The 25,401-nt window shown below is 36.3% G+C and overlaps 1 protein-coding gene across 1 annotated transcript in view; it reads right to left on the reverse strand.

The window, feature by feature from the left end:
- Positions 1 to 25,401, reverse strand: part of LOC128636206 (mucin-2-like) — a 91,945-nt gene that overhangs the window by 55,562 nt on the left and 10,982 nt on the right. The window contains exons 7-21 of the mRNA XM_053689251.1: positions 25,276 to 25,401; positions 23,759 to 23,876; positions 23,458 to 23,596; positions 21,066 to 21,176; positions 20,216 to 20,285; positions 19,684 to 19,821; positions 17,390 to 17,554; positions 15,040 to 15,134; positions 13,576 to 13,702; positions 13,097 to 13,352; positions 12,466 to 12,518; positions 11,013 to 11,113; positions 10,728 to 10,879; positions 7,362 to 7,500; positions 5,186 to 5,296 (exon numbers count right to left, since the gene is read on the reverse strand). Of these exons, the coding sequence (XP_053545226.1) occupies positions 5,186 to 5,296; positions 7,362 to 7,500; positions 10,728 to 10,879; positions 11,013 to 11,113; positions 12,466 to 12,518; positions 13,097 to 13,352; positions 13,576 to 13,702; positions 15,040 to 15,134; positions 17,390 to 17,554; positions 19,684 to 19,821; positions 20,216 to 20,285; positions 21,066 to 21,176; positions 23,458 to 23,596; positions 23,759 to 23,876; positions 25,276 to 25,401 (1,901 nt within the window). The remainder of the gene's footprint in view (positions 1 to 5,185; positions 5,297 to 7,361; positions 7,501 to 10,727; positions 10,880 to 11,012; positions 11,114 to 12,465; positions 12,519 to 13,096; positions 13,353 to 13,575; positions 13,703 to 15,039; positions 15,135 to 17,389; positions 17,555 to 19,683; positions 19,822 to 20,215; positions 20,286 to 21,065; positions 21,177 to 23,457; positions 23,597 to 23,758; positions 23,877 to 25,275) is intronic.

The following is a 25,401-nucleotide window of genomic DNA, read 5'->3' on the forward strand; positions in this document are numbered from 1 at the left end:
AATAATTACACTGAGCTGTTATATGCTGGGAAGATTATAATGAATTGTTCTTTTATTTACGCGAATTAAAGGGATATTCCGGTCAAAATTTAAATACACATAGATAAATTACATCTTTGAATAGAAACAAATTTACAATATACATGTATTAGCAGAAATGCTTCTAGTAAAGGTTATCACTGTTTAGTGCTAACATTATTCTCTGCAAATGCATGTGAAGCATAGGTAGGTATTCTCAGTGCACCAGCATTTTAAATACTGCAGCTGCTCAGAGCACCAGTGGGACCTGTATCATGTCAGCAATTAACAAATTGAGCCATTAATTACTTAATGGTACAAGCACCTTAGGCTCTCTGCGCAAGTGCTGTGTTTAAAATGCTGGTGCACGGTGCATACTTAAAGGGACACTGAACCCAATTTTTTCTTTTGTGATTCAGATTGAGCATGCAATTTTAAGCAGCTTTCTAATTTACTCCTATTATCAAATTGTCTTCATTCTCTTGTTATCTTTATTTGAAAAGCAGGAATGTAAGTTTAGATGCCGGCCCATTTTTGGTGAACAACCTGGGTTGTTCTTACTGATTGGTGGATAAATTCACCCACCGATAAACAAGTGCTGTCCAGTGTACTGAACTAAAAAAGGCTGGCTCCTTAGCTTAGATGCCTTATTTTTCAAACAAAGACAGCAAGAGAACGAAGAAACATTGATAATAGGAGTAAATTAAAAAGTTGCTTAAAATTGCTGCTCTATCTGAATCATGAAATAAAAAATTTGGTTTCAGTGTCCCTTTAAACACACTTTTGAAACAACTTAGCTTTTATTAGAAGCATTTTGCTAATGCATGTATATCACAAAAAATGCTTCTATTCAAAACTGAAATGCATCCATCTGTATTCCAATTTTGGCTGTAATGTCCCTTTAATATAATTATGTCTACATAACCGCAGCATGTTTTATATACTAGAGTAGAAGCCGTTAATTAATATAATTATTTCTACATAACCGCAGCATGTTTTATATACTAGAGTAGAAGCCGTTAATTAATATAATTATGTCTACATAACCGCAGCATGTTTTATATACTAGAGTAGAAGCCGTTAATTAATATAATTATGTCTACATAACCGCAGCATGTTTTATATACTAGTGTAGAAGCCGTTAATTAATATAATTATGTCTACATAACCGCAGCATGTTTTATATACTAGTGTAGAAGCTGTTAATTAATATAATTATGTCTACATAACCGCAGCATGTTTTATATACTAGAGTAAAAGCCGTTAATTAATATAATTATGTCTACATAACCGCAGCATGTTTTATATACTAGAGTAGAAGCCGTTAATTAATATAATTATGTCTACATAACCGCAGCATGTTTTATATACTAGAGTAGAAGCCGTTAATTAATATAATTATGTCTACATAACCGCAGCATGTTTTATGTACTAGAGTAGAAGCCGTTAATTAATATAATTATGTCTACATAACCGCAGCATGTTTTATATACTAGTGTAGAAGCCGTTAATTAATATAATTATGTCTACATAACCGCAGCATGTTTTATATACTAGAGTAGAAGCCGTTAATTAATATAATTATGTCTACATAACCGCAGCATGTTTTATATACTAGAGTAGAAGCCGTTAATTAATATAATTATGTCTACATAACCGCAGCATGTTTTATATACTAGAGTAGAAGCCGTTAATTAATATAATTATGTCTACATAACCGCAGCATGTTTTATATACTAGTGTAGAAGCCGTTAATTAATATAGTTATGTCTACATAACCGCAGCATGTTTTATATACTAGTGTAGAAGCCGTTAATTAATATAATTATGTCTACATAACCGCAGCCTGTTTTATACACTAGAGTAGAAGCCGTTAATTAATATAATTATGTCTACATAACCGCAGCATGTTTTATATACTAGAGTAGAAGCCGTTAATTAATATAATTATGTCTACATAACCGCAGCATGTTTTATATACTAGAGTAGAAGCCGTTAATTAATATAATTATGTCTACATAACCGCAGCATGTTTTATATACTAGAGTAGAAGCCGTTAATTAATATAATTATGTCTACATAACCGCAGCATGTTTAAATACTAGAGTAGAAGCCGTTAATTAATATAATTATGTCTACATAACCGCAGCATGTTTTATATACTAGAGTAGAAGCCGTCAATTAATATAATTATGTCTACATAACCGTAGCATGTTTTATATACTAGAGTAGAAGCCGTTAATTAATATAATTATGTCTACATAACCACAGCATGTTTTATATACTAGAGTAGAAGCCGTTAATTAACATAATTATGTCTACATAACCGCAGCATGTTTTATATACTAGAGTAGAAGCCGTTAATTAATATAATTATGTCTACATAACCGCAGCATGTTTTATATACTAGAGTAGAAGCCGTTAATTAATATAATTATGTCTACATAACCGCAGCATGTTTTATATACTAGAGTAGAAGCCGTTAATTAATATAATTATGTCTACATAACTGCAGCATGTTTTATATACTAGAGTAGAAGCCGTTAATTAATATAATTATGTCTACATAACCGCAGCATGTTTTATACACTAGAGTAGAAGCCATTAATTAATATAATTATGTCTACATAACCGCAGCATGTTTTATACACTAGAGTAGAAGCCGTTAATTAATACAATTATGTCTACATAACCGCAGCATGTTTTATACACTAGAGTAGAAGCCATTAATTAATATAATTATGTCTACATAACCGCAGCATGTTTTATATACTAGAGTAGAAGCCGTTAATTAATATAATTATGTCTACATAACCGCAGCATGTTTTATATACTAGAGTAGAAGCCGTTAATTAATATAATTATGTCTACATAACCGCAGCATGTTTTATATACTAGAGTAGAAGCCGTTAATTAATATAATTATGTCTACATAACCGCAGCATGTTTAAATACTAGAGTAGAAGCCGTTAATTAATATAATTATGTCTACATAACCGTAGCATGTTTAAATACTAGAGTAGAAGCCGTTAATTAATATAATTATGTCTACATAACCGCAGCATGTTTTATATACTAGAGTAGAAGCCGTCAATTAATATAATTATGTCTACATAACCGTAGCATGTTTTATATACTAGAGTAGAAGCCGTTAATTAATATAATTATGTCTACATAACCACAGCATGTTTTATATACTAGAGTAGAAGCCGTTAATTAACATAATTATGTCTACATAACCGCAGCATGTTTTATATACTAGAGTAGAAGCCGTTAATTAATATAATTATGTCTACATAACCGCAGCATGTTTTATATACTAGAGTAGAAGCCGTTAATTAATATAATTATGTCTACATAACCGCAGCATGTTTTATATACTAGAGTAGAAGCCGTTAATTAATATAATTATGTCTACATAACTGCAGCATGTTTTATATACTAGAGTAGAAGCCGTTAATTAATATAATTATGTCTACATAACCGCAGCATGTTTTATACACTAGAGTAGAAGCCATTAATTAATATAATTATGTCTACATAACCGCAGCATGTTTTATACACTAGAGTAGAAGCCGTTAATTAATACAATTATGTCTACATAACCGCAGCATGTTTTATACACTAGAGTAGAAGCCATTAATTAATATAATTATGTCTACATAACCGCAGCATGTTTTATATACTAGAGTAGAAGCCGTTAATTAATATAATTATGTCTACATAATCGCAGCATGTTTTATATACTAGAGTAGAAGCCGTTAATTAATATAATTATGTCTACATAACCGCAGCATGTTTTATATACTAGAGTAGAAGCCGTTAATTAATATAATTATGTCTACATAACTGCAGCATGTTTTATATACTAGAGTAAAAACCGTTAATTAATATAATTATGTCTACATAACCGCATCATGTTTTATATACTAGAGTAGAAGCCATTAATTAATATAATTATGTCTACATAACTGCAGCATGTTTTATATACTAGAGTAGAAGCCGCTAATTAATATAATTATGTCTACATAACCGCAGCATGTTCTATATACTAGAGTAGAAGCCGTTAATTAACATAATTATGTCTACATAACCGCAACATGTTTTATGTATTAGAGTAGAAGCCGTTAATTAATATAATTATGTCTACATAACCGCAGCATGTTTTATATACTAGAGTAGAAGCCGTTAATTAATATAATTATGTCTACATAACCGCAACATGTTTTATGTACTAGAGTAGAAGCCGTTAATTAATATAATTATGTCTACATAACCGCAGCATGTTTTATATAACAGAGTAGAAGCCGTTAATTAATATAGTTATGTCTACAACCGCAGCATGTTTTATATACTAGAGTAGAAGCCGTTAATTAATATAATTATGTCTACATAACCGCAGCATGTTTTATATACTAGAGTAGGAGCCGTTAATTAATATAATTATGTCTACATAACCGCAACATGTTTTATGTACTAGAGTAGAAGCCGTTAATTAATATAATTATGTCTACATAACCGCAGCATGTTTTATATACTAGAGTAGAAGCCATTAATTAATATAATTATGTCTACATAACCGCAGCATGTTTTATATACTAGAGTAGAAGCCGTTAATTAACATAATTATGTCTACATAACCGCAACATGTTTTATGTACTAGAGTAGAAGCCGTTAATTAACATAATTATGTCTACATAACCGCAGCATGTTTTATATACTAGAGTAGAAGCCGTTAATTAATATAATTATGTCTATATAACCGCAACATGTTTTATGTACTAGAGTAGAAGCCGTTAATTCATATAATTATGTCTACATAAACGCAGCATGTTTTATATACTAGAGTAGAAGCCGTTAATTAATACAATTATATCTACATAACCGCAGCATGTTTTATATACTAGAGTAGAAGCCGTTAATTAATATAATTATGTCTACATAACCGCAGCATGTTTTATATACTAGAGTAGAAGCCGTTAATTAATATAATTATGTCTACATAACCGCAGCATGTTTTATATACTAGAGTAGAAGCCGTTATAGGGAGCAGTTAATGAAACAATAAGAGGGTTCCTACACAAGTTATAGCTATAGCTCTATGACTCGTTACAGGCAATAGTTACATAGAGCAAAGTGTTCATGATGTTACGTTCCTCTTTCTTACCCCCAGAAACACTTTAATGGCTTTAGAGCAAGTGGCCCCAATACTCCCACACGGAATGTTCTCAGACAGAACTCGGAACGTCCCTTTTCCTGAGTTGGAAGTGCAATAATCCTACACGTGAGAAAAAAACAAACACAACTCTTAGGTGAAACTGTACTAGACAGACGAAACCGTGTGCAGTGATCAGTATAGATGCCGTCAGTGTAGCACTATGGGATATATTGTTCCTTTTAAGTAAATAATAATCATTTTGTCATTTTTAACCATTAATAATAATGTAGAACAGAAGAATCCTTTACATTTTATACTAAAGGAATACATTTGCCCCCCCCCCTGTTTTTATAAGAATTCCTAATAAAATGCATTATAAAAGGGACATTAAACCCACATTTTGTCTTTGATTATTCAGATAGTGTATGCAATCTTAAGCAACTTTCTAATTGACTTCCATTATATAATTTTCTTCATTCTCTTGAGAACAAAGCAAATTTGATAAAAGAAGTAAATCAGAAACGTTTTTAAAATTGTATGTTCTGTCTGAACCATGAAAGAAAATTGTTGGGTTTTAAGAACAAGGCTCCATTATATGTGGTCAATGTATCAAGTAAAGACTGTTGCTCCATAACCTGTCCGACTGCTCTGAGTCGGTGGACAGAAATAAACCTGATTGGATACGATCGGGTTGATTGACATCCCTTGCTAGCGACTGATTGGCCGCGAATCTGCAGGGGGTGGTATTGCATCAGCAGTTCACAAGAACTGCTGGTGCAATGATAAATGCCGACACCGTATGCTGTTGGCATTTATCGATGTGCAGCGGATATGATACGCTACATCCTATAATGTCCGCTCGCACATTAGTAAATTAATTGACCTCCATAAGTCTAAGTAGAAATGCACAATATGTAGATTTCTTGAGATCAGTTGGATTTTTACGTTTTATTTAGTTTTCTATCTTGTACTTTTTCATTGTTACAAACCATTTCATTTTGTATATTTTTTTTTATTTTTTGCATCAACGTGTAGAATACAAAATTCATGAATGAAAACAAAATAAAAAAAATAAACATCAAACAAATAAATCAAACCTTAAAGGGACACTGAACCCAAAATTTTTCTTTCTTCATTCAGATAGAGCATGAAATTTTAAAAAACTTTCTAATTTACTCCTATTATCAAATTTCTCTTGGTATCTTTATTTGAAATGCAAGAATGTAAGTTTAGATGCCGGCCCATTTTTTGGTGAACAACCTGGGTTGTCCTTGCTGATTGGTGGATAAATTTATCCACCAATAAAAAAAGTGTTGTCCAGAGTTCTGAACAAAAAAAGCCTTCTTTTTCAAATAAAGATAGCAAGAGAATGAAGACAATTTGATAATAGGAGTAAATTAGAAAGTTGCTTAAATTTGCATTCTCTATCTGAATCACGAAAGAATAAAATTGGGTTCAGTGTCCCTTTAAGTAACCGTGGTATACATTTAAGTTTATAACATTGGATTTTGTATTTTCTAGTGATGCTACACCAGCAGATATGAACCAATCACCTGCTATGTGCCTTTTTTACTGTCTAATTTTAAACACTAATATACTGACAAGTCTCTTGTTTATTGTCTGTACTGCTGGTATTCTCAATAAAGTTGAACAAGATTAATAAAAAAAGTCATTGTATAGCAGCCAGCTTGGAATATTTTTTACGACATTCCCCTGCTTTATAAGTGATGAAAGCAGCAACATCTATCTGTTTAGACATGTGACCAAAAAATCAAACAAACCATCACTTGGTTGCTGTATTCTTTGCATACTTTTGAAGATGCAAAATGAGCTGCCCTTTAACGAATTAACAAACAAATGCACACAACAAAAATGTACTCTAAGGGCTCGATATATCTGGGGAGATTGACAGCTCCTGCCCATGTGGGATTAGCTGTGCGTGGTGCAGGGGGTGGCATTGCATGCAAGCGCAAACTAGTGCTTGTGTGCAATGTTAAGTTCCACCAGAAGAATTCTGTTCATCAGAGGTGAGCTGCGGCGGACAGGGGTGCATATGTATGCCCCTGTACGCCGTAGCTTGATAAATCAAGCCCTAAATGTGGGAAAACCTTCACATTAACATTTTTACACCAAAATAATGATAACCAGGTCTGTACGTTAGGTATTGTGTGTGTTTATTTAATACCTGTGTTAGAGTATATTCACAGTCTCCATTAAAGTCATAACGCTTCCCATCAAAGGTTACATAATGCCCCTCTCCATAAACCGCACAGGTCTTGGAGCATTCTTTCTTTGTACACTGCCATTTCCGGTTATTACAGACGCTGAAAGCAAAAAATCCATTAAGAAGTCAGTAATGTCCAACAATTTATTAATACATTAAACTAAACTTATGTTTTATATGAAGGATTGTCCATACATCATAGTAATAATTCTGTTTGTCGTTATATCATATAGTATCCCAAAGAAAGAAACAGATATTATGTTTGCTCTCCCTGGTAATACTTATAAGTGAGAAGCCACTCCCACAAGGGGCCTAGTCGGAACTGATTAACAGAATAAAGGTAACCAGCAAGCAATGACCCCTCCTCCATGTTCAGTGCAGCCTATGGGCGTTCTGGAAGTCTATGCACTTTGTTTATTTAAGTTATGCTGTGCTGTATGCACTTTTATCTTCGCTATTTTACAGAAGATGGATTTTAGCTTATGCTGATATAACCTATCTTTGTGCAGATGGAGTCTGCATCTCCGGTGTTTACTTCCCAACAGACTGTTGATAATTTAAAGAGGTGTGTGTACTGCTATGTTCTCTTTGGCAAGATGCATACTTTGGGCTAGATTATCAAGACTTTTTTCCACTTTGCCTGCAGGTTCGAACAAGTGAACCTGCAGTCATGATTTATCAAGCAGCACTCATCAGACCGTTGTTTCCCAGCCCTGTTCTCACCCCTTGGGTGGAGAATTTCAATCTCCCGGTCTCTTCTGACCTGAGAGACTGACAGCTCCTGCTCACACATGATTGGCCATGCACACGCAGGAAGCGGGGTTGCACATAAGCGCAAAAGAGCGCTCGTGTGCAATGGTAAAAGTGGGATTACTGACTGCCAAAGGAGAAGCCGGGTGGACAGGGGCGAATATGTCCGCCCCTGTCCACCAGTGTTTGATAAATTGAGACCTTTATATTATTGTTTTCTATCTGGGGCTTCTAATTTGTTATTTTGTTTCTCTTATAGCCCAAAGTCCAACAGAAGCCCACATGTGCCGTATGTGCAAACTTCTGCTGTTAAGATAACAAACTCTGCCAAGTCTGTATTACCGAAAATTTATGGTGTCACCTTTGTTAAGAACACGTCTGAAGAACCTCTTGACTCTGGGGAAATTCACTATGTTAACTCTGATTCTGATAGTAAACGTGTTTTCTGATAACTCTGATGTCTCTGCTGCACTTGAGTCTGCTGCCCTATATGAATTAATTCCATCTATTAAGGAGACATTGAGTATTGAGGAGGAAAACTCATCCGTTTTAGAAAATATAGGTTTGAAATTAAGATGCAGACTGTGGAAACATTTCCTGTACATGAGGCCTTATAGAATATTTATTTTAATATTTTTTTCCAAGACTGGAAAACAACGTAATGTTCCTGATAAACTATTTCCATAATTTCCATTTCCTACTTCACTTCACAATTCACAGTCCTCCTAAAGAGGAGGCTGCAGTTTCTAGACTTACAAAGATAATGCTTTTTATTATTGATGATTCTGGGCCTTTCATAGATGTTATGGATGAAATAATAGAAGCTTTATTTAATCTCCTCTTGGCCAAGTATTGTGCTTTTAAAGCTACAGACATCTGGTCCACAAATATAGTGCATACTATGAGAGATATTCAGACATTTGTGCCTTTTTTCAGATTTAAGGAAAGTTACCTATTTTTCTACATCTCTTGGGGACTACAGATGTTACAGTTGAACTCCAAGTACATGACTACCAACAGTCTTATTAGATCTGCCCTATGGCTTTATCACTGGGAGGCACATAATAGCCCTAAGATCAATATCCTAGGTCCACCATTTAAGGATATCATACTATTTGGTAAGGAATTGAAGACCTTAATATCTAAGCCCTCAGGAGGAAAGAGTTTTTTTCTCCCTCCCAGTAATTCTCCTTCTTATAGTCACAGTTGAATATCTCAGTATCATAATTTTAAAGTCTCTGCTAAGAGTGATTTACTTTGCTCTTAAGATTGGAAAGTTAATTCCCAGATCATGGGTAATGGATTTGTTATTCCAAGATTTCCTCTGCAAAAGGCAAGCTCCAGGGAAGACTACCATCTCTGGGTTGGATAGTCCAGGAGATTATAAGGGCATACAAACAAAGGGGTGAGTAAGTTCCTGTTGGGCTCAGGAAACATTCCACAAGGGCAGTGACAATATCTTGTGCTCTAGAAGCAGACACTATTCCTGCTGAAATCTGTCAAGCAGCTGTTTGGAGAGCTCATCATAGCTTTGTGCCACATTATAAATTGGATGTTTGTTTGTGCTCGGCAGCTTAATTATGCATAAGATTCTGTCTTCTGTTTTGTTTTTTTAAATAATCCATTTTCTGTTTAGCAGTATGTCTTTGTCTCTTTTTATTTTTTAGTCCAAACCATTGTCAGTATGTTTCCTGCTTGGTAATCATCTCAATTGTAAGTATTACCAGGGAGACCCAAGATAACTAAAATTAACAAATAATACAAGAAATGTAAATATTTTTATATATCTGGGTTATATTTACCAGGCTCCTACACTACTGTATATCTTCTGTCCACATTTTCAATGGGACATCACTAGAAAGAGAAGGGTGTGATGCTTGAGAGCTACCTCTATTCAGGCAACACATGCAGTAGTTAGTTCTGCCCAAGACCCTTTTGGGAGGAGGTTCTCACTGGTAAGTATTACCCAGAGATATGAGCCAAACATTTTTGTATTTGTTAAGTTTTAGTTATATCAGTGCCATATAAATATAGCTATTATAAATAAGTTGTGTTATAATTCCACTACACTGATGAGAATGTGTGATTGTCCTTTCTATAGTATTTGTTTTGCCTGAATCCACACTTCAATAACCTTTGCTTCAGGAAATATTCTTACATCCATGTTTCAGCACTACACCATCCAATAGGCTAAAGGGAAGATTGATCATCTGAAAGATTGTATTAGTTTTAAAATGATAGATTTAAGAGTGTGCTGCTATTAAATAATGGCTTTCATTTGAATATATTTCAACACTTATTTATTCTCCATTAATACAATGATGATAAAGATGTTCATGGTTAGATTATTCTCCTCTCACCTGTCTTTTTATCTCACTAGAAAGGATGTGGGTCCCCAGCTGTAAGATATTTGCTAAACATTATACTGAAACCTTCTTCCAGCATTGGAACTGGAGAGACTTGTAATAGAAAGTTATATCTCAACAGCTTCTCCATCAAGTTGTTTAATGTGTAGATATTCTGCATATTGCTGTTATGCACATTATTTTATGTAAACTCCATACACTATGTACTCACCATGTGTTACAGTCTTGCTGAATGGTGGCACCACTCTGGTAGATATCACCGTTATGTACACAAGGACACTCCTTTTCAGGGATACATCTGCCATTATTATTGAGTACAAGTCCTTTGGGACACATACACCCCGAAGCGCACTGAATGCTGAACTGCAGAACAAAAGGGAATACTCTGGTTATATGTTGTCACATTATATATTAAGCACGTGTTATGGAAGCCTCTACGGTTACACTAAACCAATGGCCTTTCCTTACATTGTAAAAAAACTGCAAAGTAACTTACACACTCCATGTCCAGGGTCTGGCAGGTCTTTTGGCATTCGGTACCTTTAGCTCCCTTAGAGGACTTAGCACAATCAAAATACACCATGTTGGGTGGACATTCTGTAAAATAAAAGGGATTTTAGGTTGGAAGCCTTGTCATCCGGACCTGTCCGTAAATGTAGAAGTAGCTACAGCCAAATCTGTAGGAGGTAAAGAGCTCTAGCTACAGTAATAGATAGAAAACAAATCTTAAATCCTGAAAATCTTATCATTTTGAGATAGAATGCAAAACATTTGCATAAAAAGCAATAGATTTAAGCCCCAAAAATGATTTGCATAGGATTAAACATGTCTACAGCTCTGATGTATGTTCAGTTAAAGACCTTGAACAAGTGAAACTGTTGACTAGGGTCAAATGTTCACCTTGATATTCTTTCTGCCAGTCAAATAGTAAACATTAAAACATTACCTTGAAACCATTGAGAATAATGTTACATACATATTAATATGACATTAGATAAATGCAAAATTAAGATTAATTCTTGCAAAAACAAAAGTCAAATAATGTAATAACATTTGACATTGATTTACAAGAGACAAATGTGATATTTTTAATGTATGTTCCCAAACTTAGCTAATTAGCTAACTCCCTAATGATAACTTCATGACATGATTTAAAAGAGATAACCAAAGGAATTAGGAAAATATGTGTCATACAAAATAACAACAAAAACCCCAAGAAAATAATAATAAATAAAATAATTAAAACTCTATAGCAACAATTCTCTAAAACAGGTGTAGCCAATTTTAATCCTCCAGTGCCCTTAACAGGGGCCCAATTCTTTGAAGCTCTTTGCTTACATAAAATGATTTAAACTGATCCAGCAGCACCATGAGAACATTACAGGATTCTAGAAAGGAACATTTTGCTAGATCTCTCTAAAGGGCATTCCTGTGCTTTGTAGTTTATAGTATTTTACATTATTATATGACATATATTGCACTTTGATTTATTTTTTCTATGTGACATAAGCCTGGCAGTTTCAGAAAGTGGAAGAAACACAATAATTCACTGAGTGTGTCTGAAGTTCGCTCACAGCCCTCATATATTCTCTAAGAATGTTACTCACTGATTTTTTTTGCATGCAGGTGACATTTGCTCACAATTCACAATAGACTTATTTAATTGACAGAAAAGTAACATTGCTAAACTAGAAACAAAAACAAGTTAAACTGTAGTGAAAACATTTCAGCAGAATTTGCATTTGCTGCAAAATGAGAATTTATATTAGTGCCGACTGCTCCCTTGTTAAACTAACTCTCCCCTGTGAGATTTTGTATCCCAAAGAGCTTAATTCATTTCTATGGGAGACAGCGCTCATCTATCTGGGATTTCTGGGTTCTGCCCTTTTTTTAAGGGAAGAGTGTTCTGCCCCTGTGAAGTCTGCAGACTTACAAAACAATTAATTTACCATTAAAACTGGGTGGTTTTCCAACACAGCTTAGTCTTCCACTTTGACAGGTACTAGAATAGAATGATAAAACAATGATAAAGTTTAATTCATTTTTTAAAAGCAAATAGAAAACACTTTGTGTGCCAGTCTGCACATTGCAGATAACATAAAATATAGTCTATGCCTGTAGAAGTCAAGCTCGGGTATAATACAAAATTACCACAAAAAAAATTGGCACATAAAAATATACAACAATCAATATAATGTGTGTTATTAATGAGTCTTTTGCAACTTGTTAACCCCTTCACGCCGTTAGGACGTACCATGTCGTCCTAACAACGGCATGGAACGTCCTACCTTATATGGCGTCCTGCAGCCTCCTGCTTTTAGGCAATGGCAAATAGGACTGAGGCGTGCCTAGCTTCATAGGCAGTCTCCCATGATCTGATCCCGGCCTTGAAATCATGTGATCACATTGACAATCGCGTGATTTAATTTTTCCAGCAAGTGTTCACATTGGAACTTCGTTCTCATCTAAGAACTTGCCCCCCAGCAAGGGCTTAACGAGTGATCTATTTCTGTAGAATATTTGGATATTTTTGAATGAGAGATAATAATTATGTTAAACCCATATAAGTTTCATCCTTACCACATGGCATTGTTATCATAAATGACCTCTCCTGGGGGAATTACAGAGCCTTTGTAATAACATGGGCACATCCTGGCTGGCACACAAGACCCACTGTCATCAAAGAAGGTGCCCTTAGGGCATCCGCAGCCGTCCAATGGGGTGAAGCTGACACTGCAGCTGAGGTCAGGCTCACTGAGAGAGCGGCAGGTTTTCTGGCAGGACTTTATGGAGTACTGGTAAGTAGAGTTCTTTGGGCAGTCATTAGTGTATTTACCTAAAGGAAGAAACACAAGAAAATGAGAGCTCAGTCCCACTCAATATCAGGGCAACTGTGTTATCTTTATAGCAAAAGAAATGCAGTTCCATAAAAGCTAAGAGCAGATACATATAGAATACATTATAGGAAAGCTGAATACATGAAAAACTCTATAACATGTATAGGGTTAGGGGTATGTACCATACAGCAGGGTGAGAATACAGTAGATTCATGAACTTACCACAGAAGCTGTCTCTCCACCCATCCAAACTGACGCCATCAATAGCACAGGCTCGGGCATAGGATGACATAGCTGCGCACACGCTGTCCTCACTCTTCTCGTAGTTACAACTGTCGTACATACAGTTCTGTAGAAAGATACAGTATGTGTCTCAGTGCTCAAATCATTTATTTTATTAGGGCCAATTCCAATACTGAGGCCTCTGTAGGGTGTCACATTAGCTGTATTATTTCCCTTTCTTAGCTATAAAATGTGCAAGGCTGGATTTATATTCACTCTCAATACCCGCAGGTTAATTTAACTCTCACAGATGTTTCCTTTTTCCTGTGCCAGGTGGTATCACCACTAACAGGAGGGTTTACTATAGTCAGTGCTACAGTGCACAAGTATGCTTGTTGCGGCTTGTACATTCCCTTGAACAATTTCTGGCTGTACTGGGTACCCAAGTGTACAGAACATAGGACATAAGGTTATTAGAAGTTTAATACAATGTTTAATCTCAAAGAAGATACTTTTATCAGTGAAGCCACTCCTAGGTATTTACCTTTTCTACCCTAATGAGAAATCTGCAGTATATGAATGTGGGAGATAACTGGTTGTGGTTACTTTATGAGGTAGAAAAAAAATAGTCCTTGGCTAAAGCCTGCCGCTTCTACCTTAAAAACATCTCTAAAATTAGACACTTCCTTACACAAGACACAACTACTCTCTCATCCTTTCCCACCTCAATTACTGAAACTCTGTCCTCTCTGGTCTCCCTAGCTGCCGCCTAGTTCCTTTACAATCCATAATGAATGCCTCTGCCAGGCTCATCTTCCTTACACGTCGCTCTTCATCTGCTGCACCTCTCTGCCAATCCCTTCACTGGCTTCCTCTTGCCTCCAGGATTAAACACAAAATTCTCACTCTGACATACAAAGCCCACAACTGCACTGCTCCCCTCTATATCTCAGACCTTGTCTCCAGATACTCTCCCTCCCGTCCCCTTCACTCTGCTCATGACCTCCTACTCTCCTCCTCTCTGGTTACCTCATCACACTCCAGTTTACAGGGCTTCTCCAGGGTAGCTCCCATCTTGTAGAACTCTCTGCTTTGCCCCACAAGACACCTCCCCTTGTTTTGAAAGCTTCAAGCGCTCCCTAAAGACTCTACTGTTCAGGGATGCATACAACCTACGCTAACCTTTTTTTATACCAGTTCCTCTCCTCCATTGCTATCCCCTGAACCCCCTTAGCATATAAGCCTAAGAGCCCAGCTGTTTGTAGATCACCTTCTTAAGAGCTGACTACAACAGTGCGACTCTTGGCAGGGTCCTCTACCCATTTGATCCCTATAATTGTTTAGTTGTACTCCCCCTTTGTTTATAGCGCTGACCGATAATAAATAATAATAATAAAATAATAATGCTGATGGCAGATCCTATTGTGTGTAACAATTATAAACATCAAACAAATAATTTCTCACCTTCTGGTAGATGATGGGATTCACTGTGTCATGACAGGGGGCAAAGGGACCGTTGGTGTCTGAGAGCAGAGAGCACCAATACTGAGCGTATTTCTCTGTGGAAATAGGGAACATAATACAAGATGAAACTTAATTTGTTTTCTTTCAGGATTCAGATGGAACATACAATTTTAAACAACGTTCTAATATACTTCTATTATCAAATCGGCTTCATTAACATCTTTTGCTGAGGGAGCATCAATGTACTACTGAGAGTTAGCTGAACACATCTAGTTAGCCAATCACAAGAGACAAATGTGTGCAGGCACCAATCACCCCCTAGCTCCCACACTGTAGGATATGTACATATCCTTTTTCAACAATGGATACCAAGAGAACAAAGTACATTTGAAAATAGAAGTGAATTTAAAAGTGTCATAAAATAACATGCTCTATCTGAATCATGCAAGTTTAATTTTGACTTTACTATCCCTTTAACTCATGAATACCATTGTGTTCTAAACTGTAGGAATATCATGCAAATCAGTCTATGGGATAGATTTAACAAAGGTCGAGCGGATATGATTTGCTATAGCATACGCTGTTGGCATTTAACATTGCACAAGCATTTCTGGTGAACTGCTTGTGCAATGCCACCCCCTGATCACTGGAAGCCAATCGGCTGCTAGCAGGGGCCGTTAAGTATTATAAGAGCAATGTGTCATTTCTGAGGAATCAATGACCACATAAGAAGCCCCCCTAATAACACTGATTGCCCAGCCCTGGTCTACAGTATGCTAAGGGATTCTACTGGAATTAAAGGGACATGAAACCCAAAACAATTATTTCATGATTCAGATAGAGAATACAATTTTTAACAACTTTCCAATTAACTTTTATTATCTAATTTGCTTCATTCTCTTGGTATCCTTTATTGAAGAAACAGCAGTGCAAATGAGAGAGCCAATAGTATGAGGCATACATGTGCAGCTATCAATCAGCAGCTCCTGAGCCTAACTAGATATGCTTTTCAACAAACAATACCAAGATAATTTAATCAAATTAGATAACAGAAGTACATTTGAAAGTGGTTTAATATTGCAAGCTCTCTAAAAACATGAAATAAAATTTGTGTTTTCATGTCCCTTTAAGGAATCTCTAAAGTGCGATAAAACGTGTTGAGATCTGTGTATATTCTAAAAGGGCTAATTAAGTAAAAATAGTTTGCATTAAAATTTGTTTAAAAATTGCTGGCAAATATGATTTTCAAAAATAAGCAAAATTAGTAACATAGCTATGCTGTCTGGAGTAGTCTGATCCACCCCCCTTATCAGTGTTTAGCATCAGAAACACAGGCATTGTATTTCAACTGAGTTCACAGCAGCTTATTTGCTTTTAGCCATGCTCCAGCAGATAATGACTGTTATAAAGTCTTGCATTCTACCAAATCAAAGGTGGATATAGATACAGCCATAAAAGGAATTGTGTGGGGGGCGTTAGAGCTGTACAATTCGGAAACTTAAAATAAAGGGTTAAAAAGGACAGTCAAGTCATGATTCAAATAGGGCATGTCATTTTAAACAAGTTTCCAATTTACGTTTATCACCAATTTTGCTTTGTTCTCTTGGTATTCTTAGCTGAAAGCTAAACCTAGGAGGTTCATATGCTAATTTCTTAGGCCTTGAAGGCCGCCTCTAATTTAAATGCATTTTGACAGTTTTTCACCACTAGAGGGCATTAGTTCATGTGTTTCATAAAGATAAGATTGAGCTCATGCACTTAAATTTATAGGGAGAGAGCACTGATTGGCTAAAATGCAAGTCTGTCAAAAGAACTGAAATAAGGGTGCAGTACAATGTGTATTATAGCTGTGTTGGTTATGCAAAACTGGGGAATGGGTAATAAAGGGGTTATCTATATTTTAAAACAACAAAAATTCTGGTGAGGCACTGCGGTATAAATTTGCAGGTAAAGTAATTAAAATACATATGATTATATTTTGTCTCTATCCCAACTTGTTTTATGTCCCTTTAAGTTATTGGATTTGTTAATTTTTATTTCATAGTAAGTATTTTTATAATTTGGAGGTTGATAGCATGAAGAATGGGCTTTGCGTTATATAAAGGTTAAAAAATCAAATGCATTGTAAAAATTAGAGCACTCTTCAGATATCAAAAATAAGCAGTCAATTAAAGGGACTTGAAACTCAATTTTTTTCTTTTGTGATTCAGATAGAGCATTCAATTTTAAGCAACTTTTCAATTTATTTCTGTTATCTAATTTGCTTTGTTCTCTTGGAATCAGGAGTAGCAATGCATTACTCAGAGCTAGCTGCTATATCCCCCCAACATTAAGATTGTCACTTATATACCATTTTCAATGCTGCGTGAACAGGGATTGTCAAAGATTTCCTTCACATCATAACAATCTCCTTGACTCCTCCATGTGTTGGCAAAGGCAGCAGCCGTCCCTTCCAAGACTCCACCCAGTGATCGGTAATCATCTGTCTGCACATTGTTAAAGTCTCCACATAGACCTGTTAAACACCAACAAAAAAACCTTCATGATTCTCATGTTTCATGTATATGTTACCTGTATTTCCTATATGCACTTATATGTCATACATGTTAGTGGGCTATAAGTTTAACCTTTTCCTGACGGGAGTAATTTGCAAACAAACTGAAATCACTTGATTTCAATGATGGGATCATGTCGGGGGGGGGGGGGGGGGGGCGGGGGCTATAATGCTAGACATGACCACCAAACCGCAATCCCATTCAGGAAGCGCCTTTGGCTTCAGTACATCCAAACGGCTAGGACATTCCATGCCATCTAACGGCGCTTAAGCCCAGCGCGGTTAGGACGGCATGGAACATCCTAACGACGGCAAGGGGTCAAATGGTGGAACATTCTCTTAGGTCTAGTTCCCAATGCTGCTGTAAGCTGTGTAAACTGACGGTAACATAAAAACATCTCCATAGATTTTACTGGAAATAACTTGTTGTGAGTTCTAGTTTACACAGGTAACAACAGCAAAGAAAACAGGCTTTAAACAGTATTGTATACTAGATTTTTCTTTGCATAAATGTTTTGTAGATGATCCATTTATATAGCCCATCTGGTAGTGTTTTTGTAACAATGTATATGTTTTGCATATATTTTTTAATAACATTGTGCTGATTTTCAGAATCCAAACCAAGCCCCAAAGTATCAGATCTAGACCCAGGTCTACAGATTTATGCTGCTATTGTTTGGGTAATTTGTCTTTTCATATGCAGGGGGGAGGGGGGGTCTGCTCCTTTTGTTTTCCCAGCCCCTTTCACTCGGTGTCCCAGTCTAACCTAATCAACAGAGCTAAACTGGGAGTTTCGAAGTAAGTTTTTAAAAGATTTTATACTGGATGTTTATATCAATATCTGTGCATATTCTTCTTTATAGTGGGGTCTATTACATGCAGTTATATGAAAATTGGCATACACTGTCCCTTTAACGTTTTGTGTCTACTCTTAAAATTCTTTAGTATGAAAGTGAACAAAAATAATTGAACTGCATATAGTTTAGTTCAAGAAACTATAGGAAACATAAAATTGATAAGTATTGTTCTTGATGACCAAAAAATATTTTATATGGCAGGTCAATCTTTATAGATAAGGGTTTTTCAAAGTCGTAGGGTGGACCTCCCCTCTGCCGAAATCTACAAGACAATGCCCCCACCCATAACAGATGTTACTTTATTTCTTTTCTTGTTAAAGAAAATTGTAAAATTATTTTTTTTGTTTTCATTTGAAGAATTTACATCTGATACAGGGTTACCACTTGGGTTGCCACCTCAGCCATGTTTTCCTGGACATTTATGAGTTATGAGTGCAGAGAGGAACATGAATTTCAACCCTGGACAGCACACAAATAGTAGCACTGAGCAGCATTATTCATGTTCCTCCCTGTATACCCTGCAGCATGTATAACTCATAAGGGTCCAGGAAAACATGGCCGAAGTGGCAACCATAGTTACCACACAGCTATCAAGAGCTGATTCTGCTCAACCAAAAGAGCTTCTCTCACGTTTCAGTTTGCACTTTGTTACTCCTGTGTTAAATACAAGTAACTGATCAAAATTACAGACTCAACGCAGTCTCTGAGAGATTTCCACCTCAGTATCTTTCTTCTACATTCCACCCTTGACAAGTGTCATTACCGGCTCTTAAAATTTTTTCTATGTTTTGCCAAAGTCAGCTGCTGCTTGCGGTTTCCATAGGTTAGTGTGAAAAGTCACTGCTCCCCTGCCTCCCCTTATATGCCCTAGGCCCCACCCCTGAGGACCCCCGTCTCATACTTTGAAAACCACTGTTATAGATTGTTTGTTCTGTGTAAAGTCAAACCAGGCCCCATATAGTTTAAAATGAGTGTTTTGAGGCCTAATCTTTTGATAAATAGGTTATCACAGTGTTTTTTAATGGATTGGAATGTTTTCATTTCTAAAACCTGCACAAAGCAATGTGGAACAGTTTGCATGTGAAACATGATGGAATCGATTGTGCCCATGGTGTTTTATTTAACAATAAATTATATCTATATATATGTATATATATATATATATATATATATATATATATATATATATATATATATATATATATATATATATATATTAGAGACTGGACTTACCACATGTGTCTCCCTGGAATTTAGGTTTCAGAACCATAAATAGTTGCATGATGGGTAAAAGCTGGACTTGAATCTGAATATCATTAAAACTCTGAATAATCAGGTAAAAAGATGATGGCTGGAAAACTGCAATGTTTTCTGAAAAACACAAATTTGATGGTTTAATAACCAACATGAAAATAGATGTGAATGTACTGTAAGTGCACATTTTCCTTATAGCCTGCAATAGGCTGTCTATGACATCTAACATATTTATAATGTAATTGCATGAAATAACTCACAATATTATTATAATTACCGCCCCGAATATAGGAAAACGTATATAATATATTTTACCAACACATAAATGTCTTTTATTGATAGGTATTATGGGTCTGTCTATTAAAAACTGTTAATACGTTGTTTATCGCTCTCAATTCACAGGAGTATGTTGCAGTGTTAAAGGGACATTGTGTTTTATTATTCAGATAGAGAATACTATTTTTTTTTTAAACATTCCAATTTATTTCTATTATCTGATACATTACTGTACCTGTGACCAGAGGTATCTGTGTGTAGATTCCGTTCAGGAGAACAGTTCCAGAAGATTTAACTGTTACAACCTAAAGGGAAAAAAGATGATCAGGCTTGAAGTACCTTGTGATAAGGTGTTAGTAGATTGTATGCAAGCTCTTGATAACACTTAGAACATTGGAATAAGGAGATTTAGTTATGGATATCTGCTAGTGCCAATATGGAATAGTTCATACATTGGGCTCCATCTAAAGCTCGCTACTCTGTTGAGAATATCTAAGAAGTCTCATCAGTACTGTGAGATCCCTCAGAAAATTTTAGGAGGGAAAAATATTCACTTGAGAGCTCTTTTATGTACCTATGTAGGGGTTCCATATGTGAAAAAAGAGATGTGCATTACAATATAATGATCAAAACGTTTGTCCACTTTATTATTTTGCTGAATATCTCTACATATAGGGGTAGATTTATCAAGCAGCAGATGCTGCAATCTACCCCTGATGTTTCCAGATAATCATCCCAATCAGATACGATCGGGATGATTGACACACCCTGCTAGCGGCCGTTTGGCCGCGAATGTGCAGGGGGCGGAATTGCAAAAGTAGTTCACTAGAAATGCTTGTGCAATGTTAAATGCCGACAGCAGATCATGTCCGTCCGACATTTACTAAATATACCCCATAGAGTTAATCAATTAGAACAGGCATACTGCACATCATCTATGTACTGACCATTTATAGCTAAATTAATAACTGGACCTTTGGTTTAGACATGGTGTAGGAAGGGCAATTATGAAACCTTGAACTGAACTTTAATAGAGGGTTCAGATACTAAGTTCAGGCTGTAACAATAATGAGTCTTAGACTTACAGTAATTCCTTTATCCAGGGATAGGGTAACGCTCTTCAGACAAGTCTCAGTATCTGTTACGCCGCATCTTCTCAGCTCGACCAGCACTGTGAACGTGCTCGATTTACAGTCCTAAAAAGGAAACATTCATTGGCCAAAGGGACAGTAAAGTCAAAATTAAACATTCATGATTCAGATAGAACATGCCATTATAAACAACTTGCCAATTAACTTCTATTATCAAATTTGCAACATTCTCTTGATATCCTTTGTTGAAGAGTTAACCTAGGTAGGCTGAGGAACAGCTATTCACTACTGGGAGCTAACTGAGCACATATGGTGAGCCAATAACTAGAGGCAAATATGTGCAACCACCAGCTGTCACCCAGCAGGTATTTTCCCAGATGGCTGTTTTTTTTTGTTTTTTTTAGATCAATGTATAAAATAAAGAATAATTAGAGAAATAAAATCCCTATTAAGGTGAGAGTTCTTCTATGTTTTTTTTAATCTAATTATAAATACATTATCATTTTAAATAAGTCCTAGCTTTAGGTTGTAAGTTATGCTGCATAATTATTTATGCAAATCTATGCTAATGAACACAATTAGTATTTTTTTAATTAAAGGTAGCAACCCTGCTTGTTTCACATGGTCTTATGATGCCAACACTGCTTTTCTGACGATTTATAGGCAGTATGGGAGATTCTGTGCTAGAAAGACTACAATTCCCAGCAATCAGCGATCTCCAGAAAAAGTAATTTCCCAAACCCTGGTAAAATGTTTCATTGAGGCTGAAACAAACCTTATCAAAATATTTTCAAATTATCCTTGTTTTTTTGTTATTCTTTGTTGAAAAGCAGGAATGTAAGTTCAGGAGTGTGCACGTTTCTGCAGCACTATATGGTAGCAGTTTTGCAACAATGTTATACATAAGCAAGAGCACTAGATGACAGCACTATTTCCTGTCTAGTAGTGCTCCAGACGTGCACACTACCTATCTAGATATCTCTTTAACAAAGAATTACAAGGGAACAAAGCAAATTTGATAATAATTAAATTGGATTTTTTTAAAAATGTATATTCTCTATCTGAATCATGAAAAAAATGGAGGTTTCATGTTCCTTTAACCCCTTCACTACCTGGACTTTCAGACAAAAACTTGCCCAAAATACCAGAGAATTTTTAGGATTTTTGCTATCACTCCATTTAAACAGAAATAGAGCCTTGTTTTTTTATTTACCTGTCAAAACTATATATATATATTTTAGTAGACAACCCAAGGTATTGATCTAGGCCCATTTTGGTATATTTCATGCCACCATTTCACCGCCAAATGCAAACAAATTTAAAAAAAAAAAAAGGTACCTTTTTCACAAATTTTAGGTTTCTCACAGAAATTATTTACATACTGCTTGTGCAATCATGGCACAGATGTTTGTAAAAGTTTCTCTGGGATCCCCTTTGTTCAGTAATAGCAGGCATATATGGCTTTGCTATTGCTTTTTGGTAATTAGAAGGCCGCTAAATTCCACTGCGCACCACACTTCTATTATTCCCGGCAGTGAATGGGTTAATTAGGCATCTTAAAAGGTTTATTTTAGTTTTAAAGTAGAGATTAGCCTCCCACCTGACACTTCCCACACCCTGATCTCTCTCCAACAGCACTCTTCCCTCCCCCACCCCCCGCTGGTAACCCCCATCTTAGGTTCTGGCAGACAGTCTGCCAGTATGAAAATATAAGGCTTTTTAAAAATAATTTATTTGAAATGATTATTATATTTTCTGCAGTGTAGGATCCCCCCTTACCCCCAACCAGCTCCCTAAACCTCCCCCCTCTATCTTTTAGGCACCATCTTAGGTACTGGCAGCTGTCTGCTATTTCCTTTACACTGCTCTATTATTTATAAAAATATATTTTTTTATTTTAACCATATTTCTTTAGCATAGTGTCCCCCCCACCTGTGATCTTTAGTTAGGGGGTTCCCACACCCCCAGATCCCCTTTTCTGCAGCATAGCTGCCCCATCCCTCCCTGTTACATTAATACATTTTTTCCGTAGCGTAGGGCCCTCCCACTCCCTCCCCTGCTGGGCCGCCCACCCGCCACCTGCCTCCCGCCCACACCTCCGGCCGGCACCAGCAGAAGATCGTTATAGACGGTGAGACACACAGTGTCACTGTCTGTAATGATCAGGCAGAGCACCGATCACACCCCGGCTCTATATGCGGCAGATGTCTAAAGCTTCAGGAGCTCCAGATCTCGGCTGTAACTTAACAGCCGAGAGTGCTGGAGCATCCTGAAGTGACAACATATATATATACATGGTGCGGTACGATAGCCAAAGTACCGCACAACGTATATATACGTCGGATTGGGTTAAGGGGTTAATATCGGTGCATGTGTAGTAAAGTACCTTAGTAAAGATGTAACTACAGTCTCCATGAAAGTTGTAGTGACCCCCATCATAGGTGTGAACATGAGATCCCCCTTCAAGAGAACAGTGTCCAGGACACGGCAGAGTCTTGCAGCTCCATTGACCTCCTTTACAGGCGCTAATAGGAGAAGGAATGGTCATAACACAAACTCAACAGGTGTAGAATGAAACATGGTTGTGACCTTTACTGAGATGACGACTACATTGTGGTACATTGTGGTACATTGATTATGAGAATGAGATGACAGACATAGATGTAATAAAGTATTTCTTTACATACCATGTGCGGCAGTTGCTGCCGTAGGATTCTCCTGGTGCGTATTTTCTATTGTTGTAGGTACAGAAGCACTCAGACACTGGCACACAGCCTCTGTTGTCAATGTCATCAAATACAGTTCCTGGAAGAAAGCATATATGGTCATTATTTGAGCATTTGAATATACGTAGAACTGGTTCTTCTAAAACTTCTCAAGTTGCTTTGGGAAATACAGAGCTGAAGAGTTGGTTGTCCTGTCTTTGATGATTTCATTAGACCACTGCTTAATGGACCTTGCTTAGGGAATGTATTAATATAAAACACAATAAGATAATTTTACCCTGATAAACCAATCACAAGATAGGAGCCACTGATATAGGTCATTATATTCTGCACCCTATGCTACTCTACACAGACTTTACAGACTACTTGTGATTTTTGTGTTTGAAGCTGCTAGTCTAGTGTATAATCAGCACCAAAATACAGATTCCATTTATTGTGTTATGAACAAGCTAAATCCACACCTAAGAAATTACAAAACATTTTTTTTTTTAAATACTGTTTTTATTGGGAAATAGAGAAGGTTATCAAGTACAAGTTGGAGTAATGTATCCAAGGGAATATAATAACATAAAGATCGGCAGTTGTACATCACAGTGCATATAGTAGTAAAGTTCTGAATCCACTTTCTCAGTCCCCTTTTCCTCTATCTTTAACTTCCTTTCTCTTTCTATAATCTAGCAAATAATACAAACATATGTTACCTAAACAAAACTCAACCAGTAACATTGACCTATTCAACTAAACATTGATTAATCCATCCAGGCAGAATGCATAGATCTTAGGTACACTCCTTGTGGGAAGAAGAAAAAAAAAAAAGGGGGGGGTAAGTAGGATCCGTCCATTACATAGACTAGATAGCAATTCTATCCCTCTCTCCACCCCCACCATCCCGCGTCTGGTATAGGAACCCCCACTCACCCCACAAAGAGGCTGAAAGCATATATTCAGTGTGTGCGAAAGGAGTCAGTATTTGTCTCTGGGAGTCCAAGCTCAATGTCACAATGTATTCCCGCCATTTATTTATGAAGTGTTTGAGTCTCTTATTAGTGTCCATCTTAGTATCTATTTGCTCAATGAGCAACTGTTTATGCAGGGTGTGTTTAAATGTGTTAAAAGCAGGGGCAGCACTTTCAGTCCATACCCTCAAGATAACCTTCCTAGCTATCAAAATGATGGTGGTGAGCAAAGGGAGAACTAGGCCTCTGTTCTCTCCATTCCAGGAAGAAAATTTGTTCTATATCAATCTGATATATCAATCTATATCAATCTGAACTCTAAGCTTAATGGCATTGGTGATCCAGAAGGAAATCTTACCCCAGAACTGTCTAACTCGTGGGCAAGCGAGAAAGTAATGAATAAGATTCGGGTCGCCAAGTCTACATTTACTACATTTGTTTACCACTCTAGGGTCCAATTTAGATAGCCTCCTTGGGATAATATAGTCTTTGTGTACAAAACATTTTTAAGGAGAAACTTACCAGGGGGGCAGAAGCAGCCGTCTACACAATGTTCTTCACACATTAGCGCCCTCTGTTGGTTTGAGCAGGTATCCATACATGGGGTGCCACATTCCATGTAGGTCATGTTCATAGGACAACTTCTCT

Source organism: Bombina bombina, chromosome 7, assembly GCF_027579735.1.
Source record: "Bombina bombina isolate aBomBom1 chromosome 7, aBomBom1.pri, whole genome shotgun sequence".
NCBI lineage: Eukaryota > Metazoa > Chordata > Amphibia > Anura > Bombinatoridae > Bombina > Bombina bombina.